At 47.2% G+C, this 16,819-nt stretch overlaps 2 protein-coding genes across 2 annotated transcripts in view; one reads left to right on the plus strand and one right to left on the minus strand.

Moving 5' to 3' along the window:
• Positions 1–16,819, plus strand: part of LOC119439914 (uncharacterized) — a 57,879-nt gene that overhangs the window by 27,407 nt on the left and 13,653 nt on the right. Inside the window, exon 5 of the mRNA XM_049660286.1 lies at positions 7,332–7,474. The gene's annotated coding sequence lies outside the window, so the exon portion shown is untranslated. The remainder of the gene's footprint in view (positions 1–7,331; positions 7,475–16,819) is intronic.
• Positions 13,377–14,912, minus strand: LOC119439922 (tigger transposable element-derived protein 4). Its single transcript, XM_037704891.1, has one exon. It carries the CDS (start codon positions 14,910–14,912, stop codon positions 13,377–13,379), a length of 1,536 nt encoding a protein of 511 aa, XP_037560819.1.

Raw genomic sequence — 16,819 nt, forward strand, 5'->3', positions numbered from 1 at the left:
ATACATAATTTTTTTCACTTTTACTGTACAATGTACCCTCAATATGCCCACCTGTTATGCTCTCGATCGAGAGTGGCTGTATTGTAAATAAATAAATAAATAAATTCTGCTTGACCTGGCCCAGTGTACTTCTGCACCTTATGCACCAATAAGCAATTTCAAGCCTAGAACCTTCGTTTAGTGGACCCGTACTTTGCAGAATGCTAAAAAAAAAAAAATCTAGGCACTAGGAAGAAAAAGAAACAAAACTAGTTGACAACCAACGTCACTCAAGGTTCTACAGGGAGCACTGGTCTGCAGGCCATTTAGCGAGACTGTTTTTGAAGCAGTGGACCACACTCGCATGACAGCCAAGTCAAAAGAGGCAGTGACGAATCACTTACCACACCTTAGCCATCATCAGCAGCACTGACCATTTTACATAGAGAAAGGTTCGAGCGAGCCATTGTTTAAAGTATCAGTGAGGAGAACGCCATGGCGCGCAGCGACAAAACAACAATGGTGCCAGGCACAACTTGTCCTGAAAAGAAGGGGGGAGGAGGAATTTTCCTCAACTACAGCAGATCACCTGTCGCAGCGTCGCAACAGGGACAGACAGGAGCATGCTGCGATAGCGAAGAGCAGATTTTTTTTTGCTTTTTTCCAAACATGACTGAGTGGACGCGCCTGGTCGGAGAATCTGAACTACATGCAAGATAGCGGCAGTGATACCTTCACCTTAAAGCTTTAGTAGGCAGGTGTAGTTGGCACCTGCGAATTTTTGCCGGACAGCACTATATAACAGGCCTTAAACTTTTCATCACTGCTTTACATCTTTTTTACTTTACTCGACAAGGCCCTTTACGTTCAGTTGTTGGCCTGCCTTCTGCAATAGCAAAGATGTTGAAAAGTTTGGATGTCAACGTGTTAGCTTTGTGAAACTGTCACTTTGCTGTGGTAAAGTTGCAGAGATTATGTTCGTGTGCTTTACTGGTAGCAGCTTATATGAACTGAGTCCAGATGTGTGGCGTCTGTCTGCTGAGCTGGCAGTGGTGTGGGCCAATTCTCAACAAGTTTATCTGCACAATTACAGAGCACACACGCAAAAAAAAGCTTGTGTGCTGCCGTAGGTAGGACATAAGTTGTATAAAGTATCTGCTTGAGGAAGAGTGAGTCATTTTCGTGGCGTGTGCTTGACTCGGGGTTGCCAAGAGTCCTGGTTTTTGAGTAGATATCATGCTGAAGTGTTAACCAAGCAAAAGGCTATTATACTTTTCCAGCTGCTGCTGGTTTAAGCTGCAAGTTTTCCCCAAAGTTTTTACTGTTTTTCTGGAAAGCCCAATTTGTTGCACACTGCGAGAAAAATATTGAAAAAAAGGTTGCCGTGTTCTGATGTATATTTTTTAGTAGTCATGGAATTTTTGCTCCCAAAGTTAAAAAAGATCATCTGGAAAAGTCGGGATTTTGATAAAGGAATTTGCTAGACGCCACGTTAAAGTTCTTTCTATTTTTGTCTTGCGTTCTCTTCTTGCTTAAGTTTTGTGGTGTCTTAAGAGATGGAGTCAGCATTAATTTTTGTGCTTTTTGGTTGTGTTGAAAATAAAATGGCCACATATTAAGCTTTTTTGTAATACTAAATTGCATGAAGCAGAGTGTGTAGTATAATTATGCCCAGTGGCTGTACTTTGTCTGGCTGTTGCTGTATAATTGAATAACTTCTAAAGAAAGCCTCGCAGTTGAAGAAAAATTCGTCCTGGTCCGGGACTCGAACCCGGGACCACCGCCTTTCCGGGGCAGCCGCTCTACCATCTGAGCTAACCAGGCGGCTAGCAGATGGCAGGGCGAAGTCGAATTTGTCGACAACTCGAAGCAAAGGCAAGTGTTTGATGTAATAGTTCAGCGGAAATCCGCTAGGTGGAGATAAGTAATTAAAGGAAACTGAGACTTCCACCCAAATGTAGCAATTCGCTACTATGGAAACCCAACCGGGTTCCTCTAAAGAAAGCCTCGCAGTTGAAGAAAAATTCGTCCTGGTCCGGGACTCGAACCCGGGACCAACTTTCAACTAATATTTTCCACTCGACAGAATTGTCATCCAGCAACAGGATGTAGAGAGGTTTTTAGAGAGCCCTTCACCATACAATCCAGGTGGATATGGTGATCTCATCACTTGTCACTGACAGGCACTTGGAGATCAAGTCATTCATGAAAAACGACTACCCCAAAATAATACCTGTTTGACCTGTGGTACATTGCAAAGGCAAAAATGTCATTTGCTGTCAATGTAACGAAAGCTACACATTTAAATCTGGCCCCTTTTCTATTATGCTTAGAAGAAGATTGCTCCTTTTGCATGAGCAAAGCAGCATGAAATTATGTTGGGATGAAGGAAGTCTCTTATTCAGCACTTTTATTGGTGCATAGTGAACGTTAACAGGGATGTGAAGTTTCTGGCAAGGTGGCTCGTAATCCTTCATCACGTGGTAAATGTTCACGAGGACATAAACACGCTGCATCCTTTGTGCTTTGAAAGACCAATGCTGTACCTTGACTTGTTACTTGAAGGTAGTGGTGTGAAGCATCCTTTAGAGTGCAGCTCTTAGGTGTACATTCTTGCGGCAAGCGTTGGCGTAACCAAGTGAACGAGCACAGCGCAGTGGGGGATGAAAGTTGGCAAGGTTAGGGGTGGAACAGCTGCACCAAATTGCGCCAAGAGCAGTCCTCTGTGCCATCCTGCTCCAAAATGGCATTTTAGTGGAAAATCGCGCCAAAGAAAGCATAGAAACGAATGCCTCGTAACGTTTATGCTGCCTCGCTAGTAAAACTGAAACCTAAAGCATGCTATCATCATCATCCTGAAAGTCAGTGGAACTGCTATATAGCCAACGGATATAGCCGATGTCATCGTTCGCCCATTCGTGGTTATTGACAGTTTTCGCTCTTTTGTTGCATTTCGCTTCAGTGTAGGTTGCAATGTACGGCTGCTGTGTGGTTATTTGTGCCGTTTGTGCTGCAGTTGGGTACTCCTCGTATTAGCGTGGCATGGAGAGAGAGAGAATAAACTTTATTCAAGAACCCCAGTCTGGGTTCGCCCACTTTGTTCTAGTTGTCTGCCAAGCCAGGCGTCGTGAACAACTCGATCATGGCTTTACGTAGTCGGGGGAGGATTCTGCCAGCCACTCCTCAAGTGTCACAGGTCTGCGGGTGGGTGAGAGTTTAGCAAGGTTCGCCTAAATAGCAGGACGGCTCCCCGGACAATCCCACAGAATGTGAGCATTATCCGGGAAGCCACCACCGTGGCATGGAGCTTGCTCGAGGAAGCTGCCGGATCAAAAATAAGCCTCAGATAATGTCTGGTTGCACATTGTTTAGCATAGTTGATGACACGGTGCCACTTTATAAATACCTCGTAATATGTGTACTCAACTACTGACACATAATTTGCATATTAAGGGCACTTTTCTTGCGTTCCTGCATTATTGGAAGAGCAGATTTCATGGCTGTAATTCAAACAGCTTTCATGCGATCCAAGGCACAGTTATACAGGAGAGATTTTGCATGTTAGCTGTAACTTCAGTTTAGTAGCATCATCTTCCCTACATGCCCTTATTCCACAGTCCTTTTTCGTAGCTTTTTTTCCTTGCTCGCTTGAAGCGCCGCGGTCACGAAAATGCCTGTTGAAACTCAAAATGATAGAAACGGCTTTATACCATGATATGCGCACAAAGGAAGCCATTAAATGACATATTATAGAAACTAGTATGGTAATTTTAATTTCAAATGCCTAATTGATGAGCATAAAGCTGGCTCCATTACATTTGTTGAATATTTGAGTTAAAATTAAGACCATCCATCTATAGATGTATGTTTGCCATTGTGCCAAAAATGCTTTTCGCTGTGCCAAATCAGCGTTTTGCCTGCACCAGGATGTACGCCAAAAGGTCAAATGGCTGTTCCAACACTGCAAGGTGGAAAGCAAAGGAGGAGCGCACAGCGGAACAAAGAGGCGGAGGGCATGGTGAAATTGCGAGAAGAAAAGCAGCGCCACACAAGACAGGGGGACGACCGCTACGAGTTGGCACCAGAGTAGCTCATTGTCTGGGAGGTCTGTCTGCGGCAGCTGCTGTGAATTGCGCCCACGCGTCATTCATGCGCTGGCTCTCACAATCTCCAGATTAGCGAGGCAGTCGCGCCATACTTTGCTGTGCTAGCAACGTGCCGCACGAGACAGATTGTCCGCGCCAGCCAATATATTGTGAAATGAAAACATTTATACAGCTGTGCTAAAATTTCGCATTAGGGAGTATCGTAATCATTGGCGAATTTTTTTTCTTTGAATGCTTTTACAGCGAAAGCTGTAAAATGCATTCAATGTAAGGCTAGGCGAAATGAAAAACCATTCATCCCATGTTTCGATAAACGTCTCCATTGGCTGCGCTGTCAGTTACGTCATTCTTTACATCGCACCCAAGCGCGCATGCCATTGGCAGTGCCGTTAGTGACATCGTTCTCTGCATCGTACCTGCTCTGCCCGCTATGCCGGCTCCTTGGCTCGACGTTGTCGCATGTGTTTGCCCGCAACGCCAGCTCCTCGGCTCGCCGTTCCTGCATGCATTCGATATCTCGAGTTAGCTCGGCGTCGTGATTAGCAGCAACCGCCCGTCATTGGCGCTTGCGTTCTACTTCGCGATTTCAACGTGGACGTTTCGTCGCAGCCGAAGTCAAAGTGCTGTTCGAGAAACTCCCGGTGAAAGCGGCGTTGGCCCCGGTGAATGCGTTCCCGCCATTGCCACGTTGACGCTGCTCTGCCCGCAACACTGCCTTCTCGGCTTGCCGTTGTCGCATGCGTTCGATATCTCGAGTTAGCTCGGTGTCGTGATTAGCAGCATCCGCCTGCCATTGGCGCTTGTGTTCCACTAGAAACGCAAACATGTAACCAATAATTGAGACACGCTTCAATACAGCGTCGGGATTAACCCACTGCTAAACACCGGGGCCGTACGTTTCAGCTTTGCTGGTTAACCATCTCTACGGAGTGCTTGGGCAGTGTTTTTTTTTTTTGCTTTTTTTCGTATTCGAAGAACATGCCACATATTCGTGCAGAATTTAATAAATTACACTTTTTTGTGGCAATATGGCAAGTGGCCTTCAACTTTTGATACCTCTTCCATAACACAGGTGTGATTTGTGGTGTAAGGTTACTGGCATTTACAGAAGGCACGTAACTGTATCTTTTTTTCTGCATTTCTGTGAAGTGGTGTAAATGCCATTTTGCTGTTAGAATCAGTCATTCCAATAGCTGAGGCCAATTCTGGGAGCACCCCGTCTTCTGCGGAACCTGCCATGTGCATCAAACGGCACAGAGTTCCTTCTTATTCATTTTGCTCCAATGGGTAGCAGATTCACCTATGAAGGAATGCTGGCAAGGTAACACTTATTATGAAAATAACAGTTCGAAGATGGTACAAAGAGGGCAAGAAACAGACACAGCACATAGCGCTTCTTCGTGTTTGTTTCTTTCCTTCTGTGTTCCGTCTTTGCGCGTTTTTTTCACTAAGTCATGTACCAACTAGTCGAAATGAACTGAGTATTAACATAACACTACCTGTTAGTACCTGCATAATGCAGACTGAGTGCAAGGCCATGAGTGGCACTCTTAACACTCCCAGGGTCAGAGCTTGTACACATTCACAAATACCGAAGAAAGTGGATGGAAGACCAGCTGTCACCATAGCTCAATTCGTTGAGCATCACACGCGTAATGTGGAAGGTGTGGGTTTGGCTCTCACTGGTGGCATTTTTTCCTCCTATGCTTTCCTTGGCTTCGTTTGTATCTAAAGAAATTCTTTCCCCTTGTTTTTTTTTTCTTCAATTTCAGTACAGGTAACATATTGAAGAGGCTGTGCAGGAAGATATGGTATAAAATGCTGCGGCTAGGGTCGCATTATCGCTTCTAAACCAGAAACTTATGTATGATCCTGGTTGCATGCTCAGAAATGTTGTTCTTAGTAATGCGTTCTACTACAAGTACAGTGTAGACTGCTTATAATGTAAGTTGCCGGAGTCGCGAATATCCGCACTATAAGCAATGCCACACAATAACCAAAACAACTATTTTATTGCGATAATGGACACTCCAGGCGTATTTCTGCCATTGCTGTCACCGTGCTCTAGGTTCCGTATTCGCTTACTAAATAAATTAACAAGCACGGTGTCACGCGCGCACAAGCAAGCATGAACACATCTCGCTCGTTGACCGCGGAAACGAACTGTCAAAACGCTCGAGTGACGAAGTGTGGCGAGCGAATTGACCTTCATGCTATCATGCCTCTCTCTTCAACGCGACCTATAAGTGGTGAAAACACGGTGCGGCGGACTTTCTCCATCGCAGATTGCTTTCAAGATAGGGCCAAGGCGATCGTAAGTGGATCGTCGCAGATTACGTCCTGCTTCGGTCCACTGAAACCGTTTCGCATTGCTTTGCTGGCGAAAATCCTCTCCTTCTGTTTGTGCCAGTCCGAAACGCAAGTTTCGCATTCTCCGAACACCCGTGATGCGGCTTGATTTCCATCCGTCTCCGCTTACATGATCACTTTCCTTTTAAATGCGGTATCATGAGGAACTCGGCACTTCATGCTGATAGAGCAGATGCAGAGAACGTGAAGACAGACGGTAGACTATTGCCTAAGCATGTGTACTTCAGCACATGGAGGAAGCTACGGTAGCTAGGCTCGAGAGTAGCTAGGCTCTACACGCATGCGAGGTGGCCATTTTGAAATGCCGACGGCTATATGGTAACGCAGATTTAGGGTCGTACTCGATTCTAGTGCGCATGCAATTTTTGGACCTGTTTTATCGGAAAAAAAGTGCACGTTAGATTCGAGTAAATACGGCATTTGTGGCTTGAGGGGAGCATTTGCCATCTAGGTTGACTGCCGAACTTTCAGACAACCGCACTGTAACCGGTATTTCTTGTCCCGCAACTGCACTTTAAGCGATACGCGTATACCTAGAGTGCTATGGGAAAATTAACGGGAGTCTATTATATCCGGTCCTGCACTATAAGCGGTTACGTTATAAGTTGTCTATTCTGTAGAATAGTTTACATGCATTGCGTGCTATGTTTTATATTTGATTGAAGGGTGAAGGTGCTGGCTGCTTAGTGCATTGCAAAAAGTTAAAGATCTCGAGAAATGCTGGACAGAAAAACTAGATTATAATGCAATGTGTTTAGTATGTTCTTTATCGCTTTCTTCTTTCACAGCTTTTTACACTTAAGTATTGAGCCCTCAGTAACAGATCAGTCCACAAAGTTTATTTACGAGTTTATTTTGTGGTTCCGTTCATTGCAGAAGACAAATTGCTGCTCTCCACTACAACAAAAATAGCAGCAGAGCTATACTGACCTATGTGAATGAGGCTCAGCAAATTTGCCAGCGATGTTCTTGAGGGGAAGGAAGTGGACTGTGGCACCAGTGAAACAAAGCAAGGCACAGTAAGTAGTGTCATAATTTGATGTTGATAATTTAAATAGATGCACGAAAGGTGCACTAGTGTTCAACACTGCTTGAGGTTTGTGTTGATGTAAGGCTTAATTAAAGCTATGTTTATGGAGTGAAAAGCTATGGTGAATTTCAGTGGCGAAGTCAGTTTAACTTTTTCTGACCTTTTTGAATCAAGTGTATTCCACTGGCAGAGTGAGGGTGCGAGTCATGTGCTCCAATCGGAGATTTAGAGCAGATTTCCAGCCACGATCACTACGAGGAGCAGTCGGCGCTGCTCTGTGAAAACAGGTGGAGGGGACTGGAACTCTGCGTGACGCATTTCCTTTATGCGTGCTTTTTTATTCTTTTACTGTTCACCGCGTTTGGTGGGGCCGTGGTAGTCCTGGCTTTCATGGTAATGGCAGACGCCATGAACAACTTATCTCTTGTGAAAGCCTTCTTTTGTGGACAGAACATTCGCGGTGATGGTTGGGGATACACTAGGTGAATGGCAACATAATGAAATCGGAGTTCCCCAAGGTGCTGTCATATCTCCCGCTCTTTTTAACATTGCCATGTCAGGCCTCCCACCAACGCTGACATTGATACCCGGTTTTAATTATGCCGTGTATGCAGATGATATAACCCTGTGAACCAACTCGGGGTCCCCTGGGGAGCAAGAACTTGTCTTGTAGGCAGGCCTCAACGCTGTCCATGACTACATTAAGGAGTGTGGCATGCAAACCTCACCCAAAAAAACCGAGAACGTGGCTCCCTTCATTTAGGGGAGTAGACATTTGCCGGAAACAAACAGTCCGCATACTCGGCATGCTAATTGACGAGGATGGAGGAGCCAAAAGTAGGCTTCGTGGAACAATTCTCAGTTACCATCGGGCCTTACACCTTATGTGTCTCGTCTCTGCTCGTGGGTGGGGAATTAAAGAAGTTGGGCTCTGTCAGATAGCCCTAGCTCGTGTCACATCAAAAATCCTATATGCATATCCTTACATGCGATTTAACACGACCCAATGCCTTCAGCTTGAGCGCATCAACCTCAAGGTGATGCGCCTGGTTACTAGCCTACCACAGTACTGCCCTATTGCTGACCTACACGCATGTAGCGGAATCAATGTCCTGCAGGATGTGGCTGAGCAGCAATTGCATGCCCAGCTTGTCCGTCTTCACAACGGCGGCTGGCGGTCAGATCCTGCGGACATTAAGCTACAGTGCCAATAATCTAGAGCCGCTCCCATCTCCTGCACCACCATGGGAACTTATCGATCTAGTAGATAATATGCCACTACCATAAAACATGAGCTCCGCTAATCCACAAAGGCGTAAAGCTGCCACAAAATGCCTACCACACAGCCCGTGAACGAGGCGCCAACACTGGGCCAAATTCCAAAGCTGACTTATCAGCCTCCGAAAATAACCCCACGAAAGCAAGGACAATTAATGAGGGGCCCTCTGGTGCACCAACAAACGCCGGTTGTGGTCCAAAGACCGAGTCGGAGCCCAGAGTTGTCAAAACACAACAAAATATATTCTTCACACAAGGCATAGACACATCACAATTCAATTCAGATGGGTATTAACAAAACACTGGAAAATAATTAACGACAAGCACCAAAAGTCCAACACCAAAAGTACAGAATGAATAGGAACACTAAGTGTCCAATCGTATTCACCCATGCTGGTCTTGAGCCGGACAATCTCGAGGCAAATCTCGAAGAAGGAACTTCTTCCAGAAATGCAGACGCTCGATGAACTCGTCAGTTAGCTTGCCGGGGAATCCCCTTCTTCTGCAGACGGTCAGTCTTCACGTCACATCTCTTCACTGGCGCGGTCTGATTCCCCTTCCGATTCCCACACGGCTCTTTTATAGCCTTCACAGGCACTTCTCGATCCTTCCTATTGGAGTCGTGATCCCGTTGCATGACCAAAGCCTGGGAATCTTCTAGTCAATTCTCGCATTTTCAGCCGCGGCCGTCGGAGCGTCGTTGAGGAGGGTGGTGCCTCATCCGTTGGCGCACGCTGATGCTGTAGTACTCCCTCTCTCTCAACTCGCCGGGTGAGAGCGTGTTCCGGCGCGCGCGCGCTTTCTCTTTCTCTCGTTACCGTTGCCTTTGCCTATCTTGTTTTTGTTTATATTTTTGTGTGTGTTGATTGCGTCGGCTGTCTGTGGCGTAGGTGCTCTCTCCTTTGTCCAAGCTGCCACGGGGCAGTCTTCTTTCTTTGTTGGCTTGAGTAATGTGCGGCGCGCACTTCGATTATGCGCTCATTTGTGGCACTGCCCCCCACTTTAAGAATATTATGCAATAATATTCAAGAAAACACAAAAGTAGCGCACACAAAAGTCCACTACGCATGAGTCAGTAGGTCCATAAATCAGTCCACCACAATTCACACGTCACTTCACTCGCGATACATCGAGTACAAATACAAGTCACACAGGTACACTTGGACTACACAATAGCACATCTCTCCCATAACTAGTACACTTGTATTACACAATAACACATCCCTCGCGTAACAAGGCAGAAATACGAAATAGAGTATGTACATACAAAACTGTGGTAAAGTAGTTCTCAAACAAATCAACACTCTGCTCATGATGTATGAATAAACATTTGGTGCAGTCAATCAAAACACTTTGCACCACACATAATTGTCAACGGTTTTTAAATTTGAATTTCCTGTCCTTGGTCTTATGATAGTAGTGTTTCGGATTGTCTGGTGCTCGAACTCCCTCAATGTTTTAGGTCATATAGGATTAGGTCATACAGTGGGCTATCCGTACAAAAAGCTGTGCCACTCCCACTGTAGTAGGGAGTCTCGACCTCAATCTTGGCTTCGGGAAGCTTCTTAGCTTTACCATCGGCCAGGTAAACTTAACTGGTTTCGCTCTTGAGCTCATCGCCTTTGACGAGGTCGCTTCGCACAATCACTGTACTGCTGCTGGTATCTCTTAACACCGTGATTGGTTTCCCTGCCATTTTTCCGGCAAGTACAGGCATTCCTTTAGCGGGAAATTTTGGGCATTGTGTCATCAGAGCATTAACGACCGGAATTATTTTTCCATTTCGTAGTTCTACAAAGCTGGCGTTTATATCTTCTGCTTGGTGTTTTGGCAGGGAATACACACACATGATGCCTAGGGAGCTTCTTTCCCTCAGTTGTGACATCTATTGGCTTTGTGCCCAGTTCGCCCACATTTAAAACATTTCACATCATTAGGGCGCGTAAAATTGCTCCGACAATTGCTAGCATGGTGGCCCAGTCGGTTACAAAGGTAACACCTCGGACAAGTCTTCTGAGGATTTCTTCTCTCATTGGATGCCAGTTTCTTTGCGTCCTCTGGCCCCTCTTTTTTGATCTTGGAGAGATTGGTGCCTCCCTGCGCTTCCAAAAATTTGTCTGCCAATTCCAGCATATCTAGAAGCGACTTAGCTTTCCTTTATTTCAGATAGAGTGACAGGTTCGGGTGGCAACGGATGAAGAATTGCTCCTTGATCAGAATCTCTCTAAGCACACCGTACTCCTGTGCAGTCTCTGAAAGTTCGGTCCACCGATCAACATAGTGGCTGAGCTGCGCGATAAATTGCGTGGCAGTCTCGCCATCGGCGGGCTTTCCAGTCCTAAACTTATCTTAGAAGCCTTCTACGGTGAACCTAAATCTTTTTAGTGGAGCGGCTTTCACTGTTCCATAATTAGGGGCATCAATTGGCGTCAGCCTACCGTACAGACTAAGTGCTTCGCCACTTAAACACGTGCTTAACACGGTTGCCCATTGATCCTCTGGCCAATTCTGGCTTTTAGCAACTGTCTCAAACCTGTACAAGTAAGCATCCAGGTCATCTTTTCTTTCATCGAATGCCACAAGCAGCTTGCTTGGGTTAAGTCAGAAGCTAGTTTCTTTGGCTTTTAGCAACTGTCTCAAACCTGTACAAGTAAGCATCCAGGTCATCTTTTCTTTCATCGAATGCCACAAGCAGCTTGCTTGGGTTAAGTCAGAAGCTAGTTTCTTCCCTTTCAGTGCTATCGACTCTTGCTTGAGCACGAGCATCTGTGCGCTGCTGCAAACGAAGTCGTTCGAGTTCTGACTCATGCTGTCTTTGTCTTTCTCTCTCAGCTATTTCAGCTTCTCTTTGTTCTTTTCGCTTCTTTGCTTCTCTTTCTTCTTTTCGCTCCATCGCCTCTCTTTCTTCTTTTATCTGTTGCTCCGCCTCTCTTTCTTCTTTGGCCCTTTCGGCCTCTAGCTTCTGTTTTTTTACAGCTTCTTTTTGCTTTTGGCTAACCCACTTCCGTAGTTCAGCTCCGGAAAGGCCCATCTTCTTAACAAGGGCAACTAATTTCTGATTTTTCTGGAGATCCATGATGCCCTTCAAAAATCTAGCCGTGTGCAAAAATATCTGCCTAGGTTTCAACTATCGGACTGCTCTCCGCACAAAAGTTAGCAAAACGTGGTGCAACACTCAAAATTGTTTATGATGGCAATGTAAACGACCCTAGGCTCTTTCTCCCTACTATGAACACACAATTTGCACCAGAAAAGTCGTGTCACGGACGCCAGAAATATTGCCATACAACCCGTGAACGAGGCGCCAACGCCGGGCCAAATTCCAAAGCCGACTTATCAGCTTCTGAAAATAACCCCTCGAAAGCAAGGACAATTAATAAGGGACCCTCTGGTACGCCAGCGAACGCCGAGTCAGAGCCCAGAGTTGTCAAAACACAACAAAATATGTTCTTCAAACAAGGCAGTTACATACACACGTGCACACTTCGGCTAGACACATCACAATACAATTCAGAGGGGCGTAAACAAAAATCAGGAAAATAATTAATGACAAGCACTAAGAGTTTAACATGTAAACTACAGAATGAATAGGAACACAAAGTGTCCAATCGTATTCACCCATGCTGGTCTTGAGCCGGACGATCTCGGTGTAGCTCGAGGCAAATCTCGAAGAAGGAGCTTCATCTGTAAATGCAGACGCTCGATGAACTCATCGGTTTGCTTGCCGGGGGATCCCCTTCTTCCGCAGATGGTCAGTCTTCACGTCACATCTCTTCACCGGCGCGGTCTGATCCCCCTTCCGATTCCTGCACGGCTCTCTTATAGCCTTCGCCGGCACTTCTCGAACCTTCCTATCGGAGTTGTGATTCCGTAGCATGAACAAAGCCTGGGAATCTTCTAGTCAGTTCTCGCATTTTCAGCCGCGGCCGTCGGAGCGTCGTCGAGGAACGTGGTGACTCATCCGTTGGCGCACGCTTGTGCTGTAGTACTCCCTCTCTCTCTTGACTCGCCGGGTGAGAGGGTGTTTCGGCATGCCCGCTCTCTCTCTCTCGTTACCGTCGCCTTCGCCTATCTTGTTTTTGTTTATAGACTCTGTTGATCACGTTGGCTGTCTGTGGCATAGGCGCTCTCTCCCTTTGTCCAAGCTGCCGCGGGGCTGTCTTGTTTCCTTGCTGGCTTGAGTGATGCGCGGCACGCGCTTCTATTATGCGCTCTTTTGTGACAGTGCCACATAAAGATGTCATGCGAGCTAGCCCAAGAAAGGGCAATTCTAACTACGCACAGACGCCACTCAGTCTCCAAGTGTGCCGGCATAGCTTGTCATGATTCCGAGTCAGACACCACTGCAGTCCAATGGCTTCCCGAGGAACATACTGTCACTAATCTTAAACTCATAGCCATACATACGCCTTGCCATCACTCGCGTAGTATAAAGACAGGATCCGGCTCCTTGCACCTACAGTGAAACCCCGATTATACGACGTTCTCGGGACCGCGGAAAAGCGTCGTAAAATGCGGGCGTCGTAAAATCCGAACACAGAAATTTATGCGTACAAAAAACACTGTTTAGCACGACGTAATAGCGAGAAACTTCTGTGCAAACTACCACACACTTAAAAAAAATCCGTGAGCTTCTTTTGCACTTTCTTGGAGCCCAACCGCAAAAGCTTCCCCTCAAGTTTGGCAACGTCCGAAAGAACGTCCTCCGTGGCTTTGCGTGTACAAACGTAGCTCCTTATGCCATCTATGTGCCGTAGCATATCGGCAAATGACGTAGGGACGGCAACATCTGCGGCGTCGGCAGCGGCGGCGTCGTCCTCGTCGGATGTCGCAGTGTCGGCATCGGGCAATGCCTCCGCGATTGCATCGTCCAGCGACAGTTCGCTGCAGACGGCAACGTCGTCGTCGGCCTCCACGAACTCGGCGAAGGTTGTAGATGGGTGCAGGCGCTCGAAGTCGTCGTCGTCGACGGTGCTTGCATTCTCCTCCATCAAGGATGTGGAGTCGCCAGCGGTGGAGGCGTCAGCAGTGGAGGCAGTCTCTCGCACAAAGCCACAATGCCTAAACGAGTTCGCAATTGTGCTCTGCGACACTGCGCTCCACGAACTGGCGATCATGTGCATAGCGTCGAGCACGGAGATCTTTTCCTCCTCGCTGCGTTCCATTGCCGCCAGCCGACGCTGCACAAGCCGCTTTCTGTAGCCCTGCTTCACGCACTTGATGATTCCGGCATCCAGTGGCTGCAGACAGCTTGTGCAGTTTGGCGGTAGAAACACCACCTTGACATTCCGCAGGCTGGTCGTGTCAGGTGGGTGGCATGGTGCGTTATCCATAAAAAGAAGAATTTTTCGCGCCTTCGCACCCATTTTGTTGTCCAGCCGCTGCAGAAAGTTGGTGAAAATAGAGGACGTCATCCACGCCTTTTTGTTGAAATCGTAGCTGCACGGCAGCGTCCGAATATTCTTAAAGCACCGTGGCTTGCCAAATTTGCCTATAACGCGCACCGGCAGCTTCTCGGACCCGTCTTCGTTGGCACAAAACAGAGCCGTCAAGCGCTCCTTACTGCGCTTCCCTCCGTGGCAGCTGTCACCCTTGAAGGTGAGAGTCTGCTCAGGTTGCATGTTATAAAAAATACCACTCTCGTCCGCGTTGAAAACGTCACAAGGCTTGTATGCCGCGATCAAGTCCGGCAGTGTTTCTTTCCACTCCTGCACTGTGGAAACGTCTACTGTCGAACTTTCTCCACAGGAGCGGCTGTAGACGATGTTATTTCGCTTTTTGAAACGATCTAACCATCCGTTCGACGCCTTGAAACCGTCAATGCCAAGGCGCAACGCCACGAGGTCGGCCTTCTCCTTGAGGATGGCGCCGTCAATATTGATGGCGGAGCTCCGCGCCTGAAGCAACCACTTTACCAGCACCTTTTCCAACTTCTCGTGCGCGCCTTCTTTGGCCATCTTCCGCTTGAGACCGAACTTGCTTGCGTTCTCAAGAATCGAAGCCTTGTTCGCCAAGATAGTTTTGAGCGAAGATTCCGCTATCTTTAGCTCCCGGGCGATGCTTGCTTTTGTGGCTCCATGCCGCCTTTCGGCTTCTTCTATGATGCGCAGCTTTTCGCCGAGCGACAAAACTGCTCGCTTTCGCGACATCTTGCGCAGCCGTGCGTGTCGAGACGATCGCGGACAACACGAGCGAAGACCACGTTGTTTTCAAACGGCTGCTCGCAAAGAAAGAAACGCTTCCCCGGCGGCGTCTACTGCGCGGCGAGAGCGGGAGAGAGAGTTCGGAAAGGGTACAGCGAATGGGGGAATACCACAACCTCGCCACTCCACCGACTCTACGGCTGCTAGGAGGGCGAGGGGAAAAACGAACGGCAGCGGAAAGCCGGAATGAACCGGTTTTCTGGGCGCTCGGCTTGCGATGGGGTGCCCTCGGCGATTGCGTGCAGAACCACCGCAAGTATTGCTTGAGAGAACTGCGATAAGATTGTTCATTGCAGCAAGTTCGATGATGATGTAAGGAGCAGCGGGCTCCGCGACCGAGGCTGTTGCACTATCGGCGGTCGGATCGTCAAAACACCGTATCTTTCGCTCCGTGGCCGGCGTAGATGCAATCTTGTCTAGCGTAGCTTGCTCGCGTGCTCATCTCATTCACTTCCTCTTCAGTTACGACAGCCATGTCAATTTTTACACGAGTGGAACCGGTGTGTGGAGATGTGTGATCCGGCAGAGCAGTTGAGGCGTCAATGTTCGGCTGCGGTACGACGTTCGGCGGTGGCACGGTTTGAGCGACGAGCTGCCGGGTATCCTGTGCTGACTGCGACGACGGAATCGCTTTCGGAATTTTCTTGCTTCTTGCGCGTTTCCGCCCGTAACGATTCACGGAACGAAACTTTGTCGGACCTCCAGGCATATCCAACGTTGCACTCGCGAGACCAAGACGAAATGGGAGCTGTTTTCGTTGTTGACTCACGCGTTATAGTACCTAGAATATACTGGCTAGTGTGCCGAAGGCGCACGCTTCGTGATGCCTTCTCGCAGCCGCCACGCGGCGGCGCTGCTAATCGCAACGATGCAATCGCGCTTTGGCGGCATAAACCTGTGTTGGTAGTACAGGTGCGCTGCACTTTTCGCCACGAAAATGGTCTTTCTCCTTCTCTTGACAGCCCTTTGTCTAAAAGCGTAAAGCTTTTAGACAAAGGACGGTAAGTTTGCCCTCTCGTCAGTAAATGACAGGAGGGATAAACTTACCGTCCTAGTCTTATCTGAAAAAAAAAAAGCCTCAACTCAATAGTGTGACGAGGTCGACGAAACTTGAACACCTACCACCACCTGGCTAGCAGGCCAGGCCGATATTTATTATTTTGTCTATCGTTAAACCAGATTGAATTTGGAGCATCCAACGAAAGACACCACTTGAAACAAACACCGAAGGTTAGTTTACACGTTGATCACAATAAGTCATTGTGGATTAACGTGTCTCACGGGATTTTGAATCGCAATCCAGTGGACTGTGATCGTGCTCCTCTTATCACGGGTGTAGCATGCAGAGTCCTGCTGAGTGAACTCAAAAACTGTCCTGGCGACTATACTTAACGGCCAGTAAAGAAAAAATTATTCAGGTCGGCTCTATTGCAGTAGCCATTGGGCGAGTGGCACTGGTATTAGAAAAGCAGGTTAATTATTTTTTATTTTGCTAAGTCGATCATTAGATCAGCCTCGCGTTTTGTTCATTTTCCTAATAAACCCCAAAGGATCTCAGCGTTGCAGTCCAGTGATGAAGATATCAATACGGGTCCCATATTTTGGATAAGGTATATTCATGTTTTTGTAGATCTAACACTGTGCTAGTTGAAATGTTCATATGTCAGTCAGTGGGTGTTAAATATTGTCGCATATATTCAAAAAGAAAGCAGGGACACCTTTATGCTTTCCCATCATGTCACTCTTTGTTGATCGTATGTAGTTGTCAATACAAGCAGTCAGAATAAGACTCGCCATTCATGCATTTTATTTAGAAGACAACTCACTTTTACACAGCGCACAAAATCCAAATC

This window comes from Dermacentor silvarum, chromosome 1 (genome assembly GCF_013339745.2).
Source record: "Dermacentor silvarum isolate Dsil-2018 chromosome 1, BIME_Dsil_1.4, whole genome shotgun sequence".
NCBI lineage: Eukaryota > Metazoa > Arthropoda > Arachnida > Ixodida > Ixodidae > Dermacentor > Dermacentor silvarum.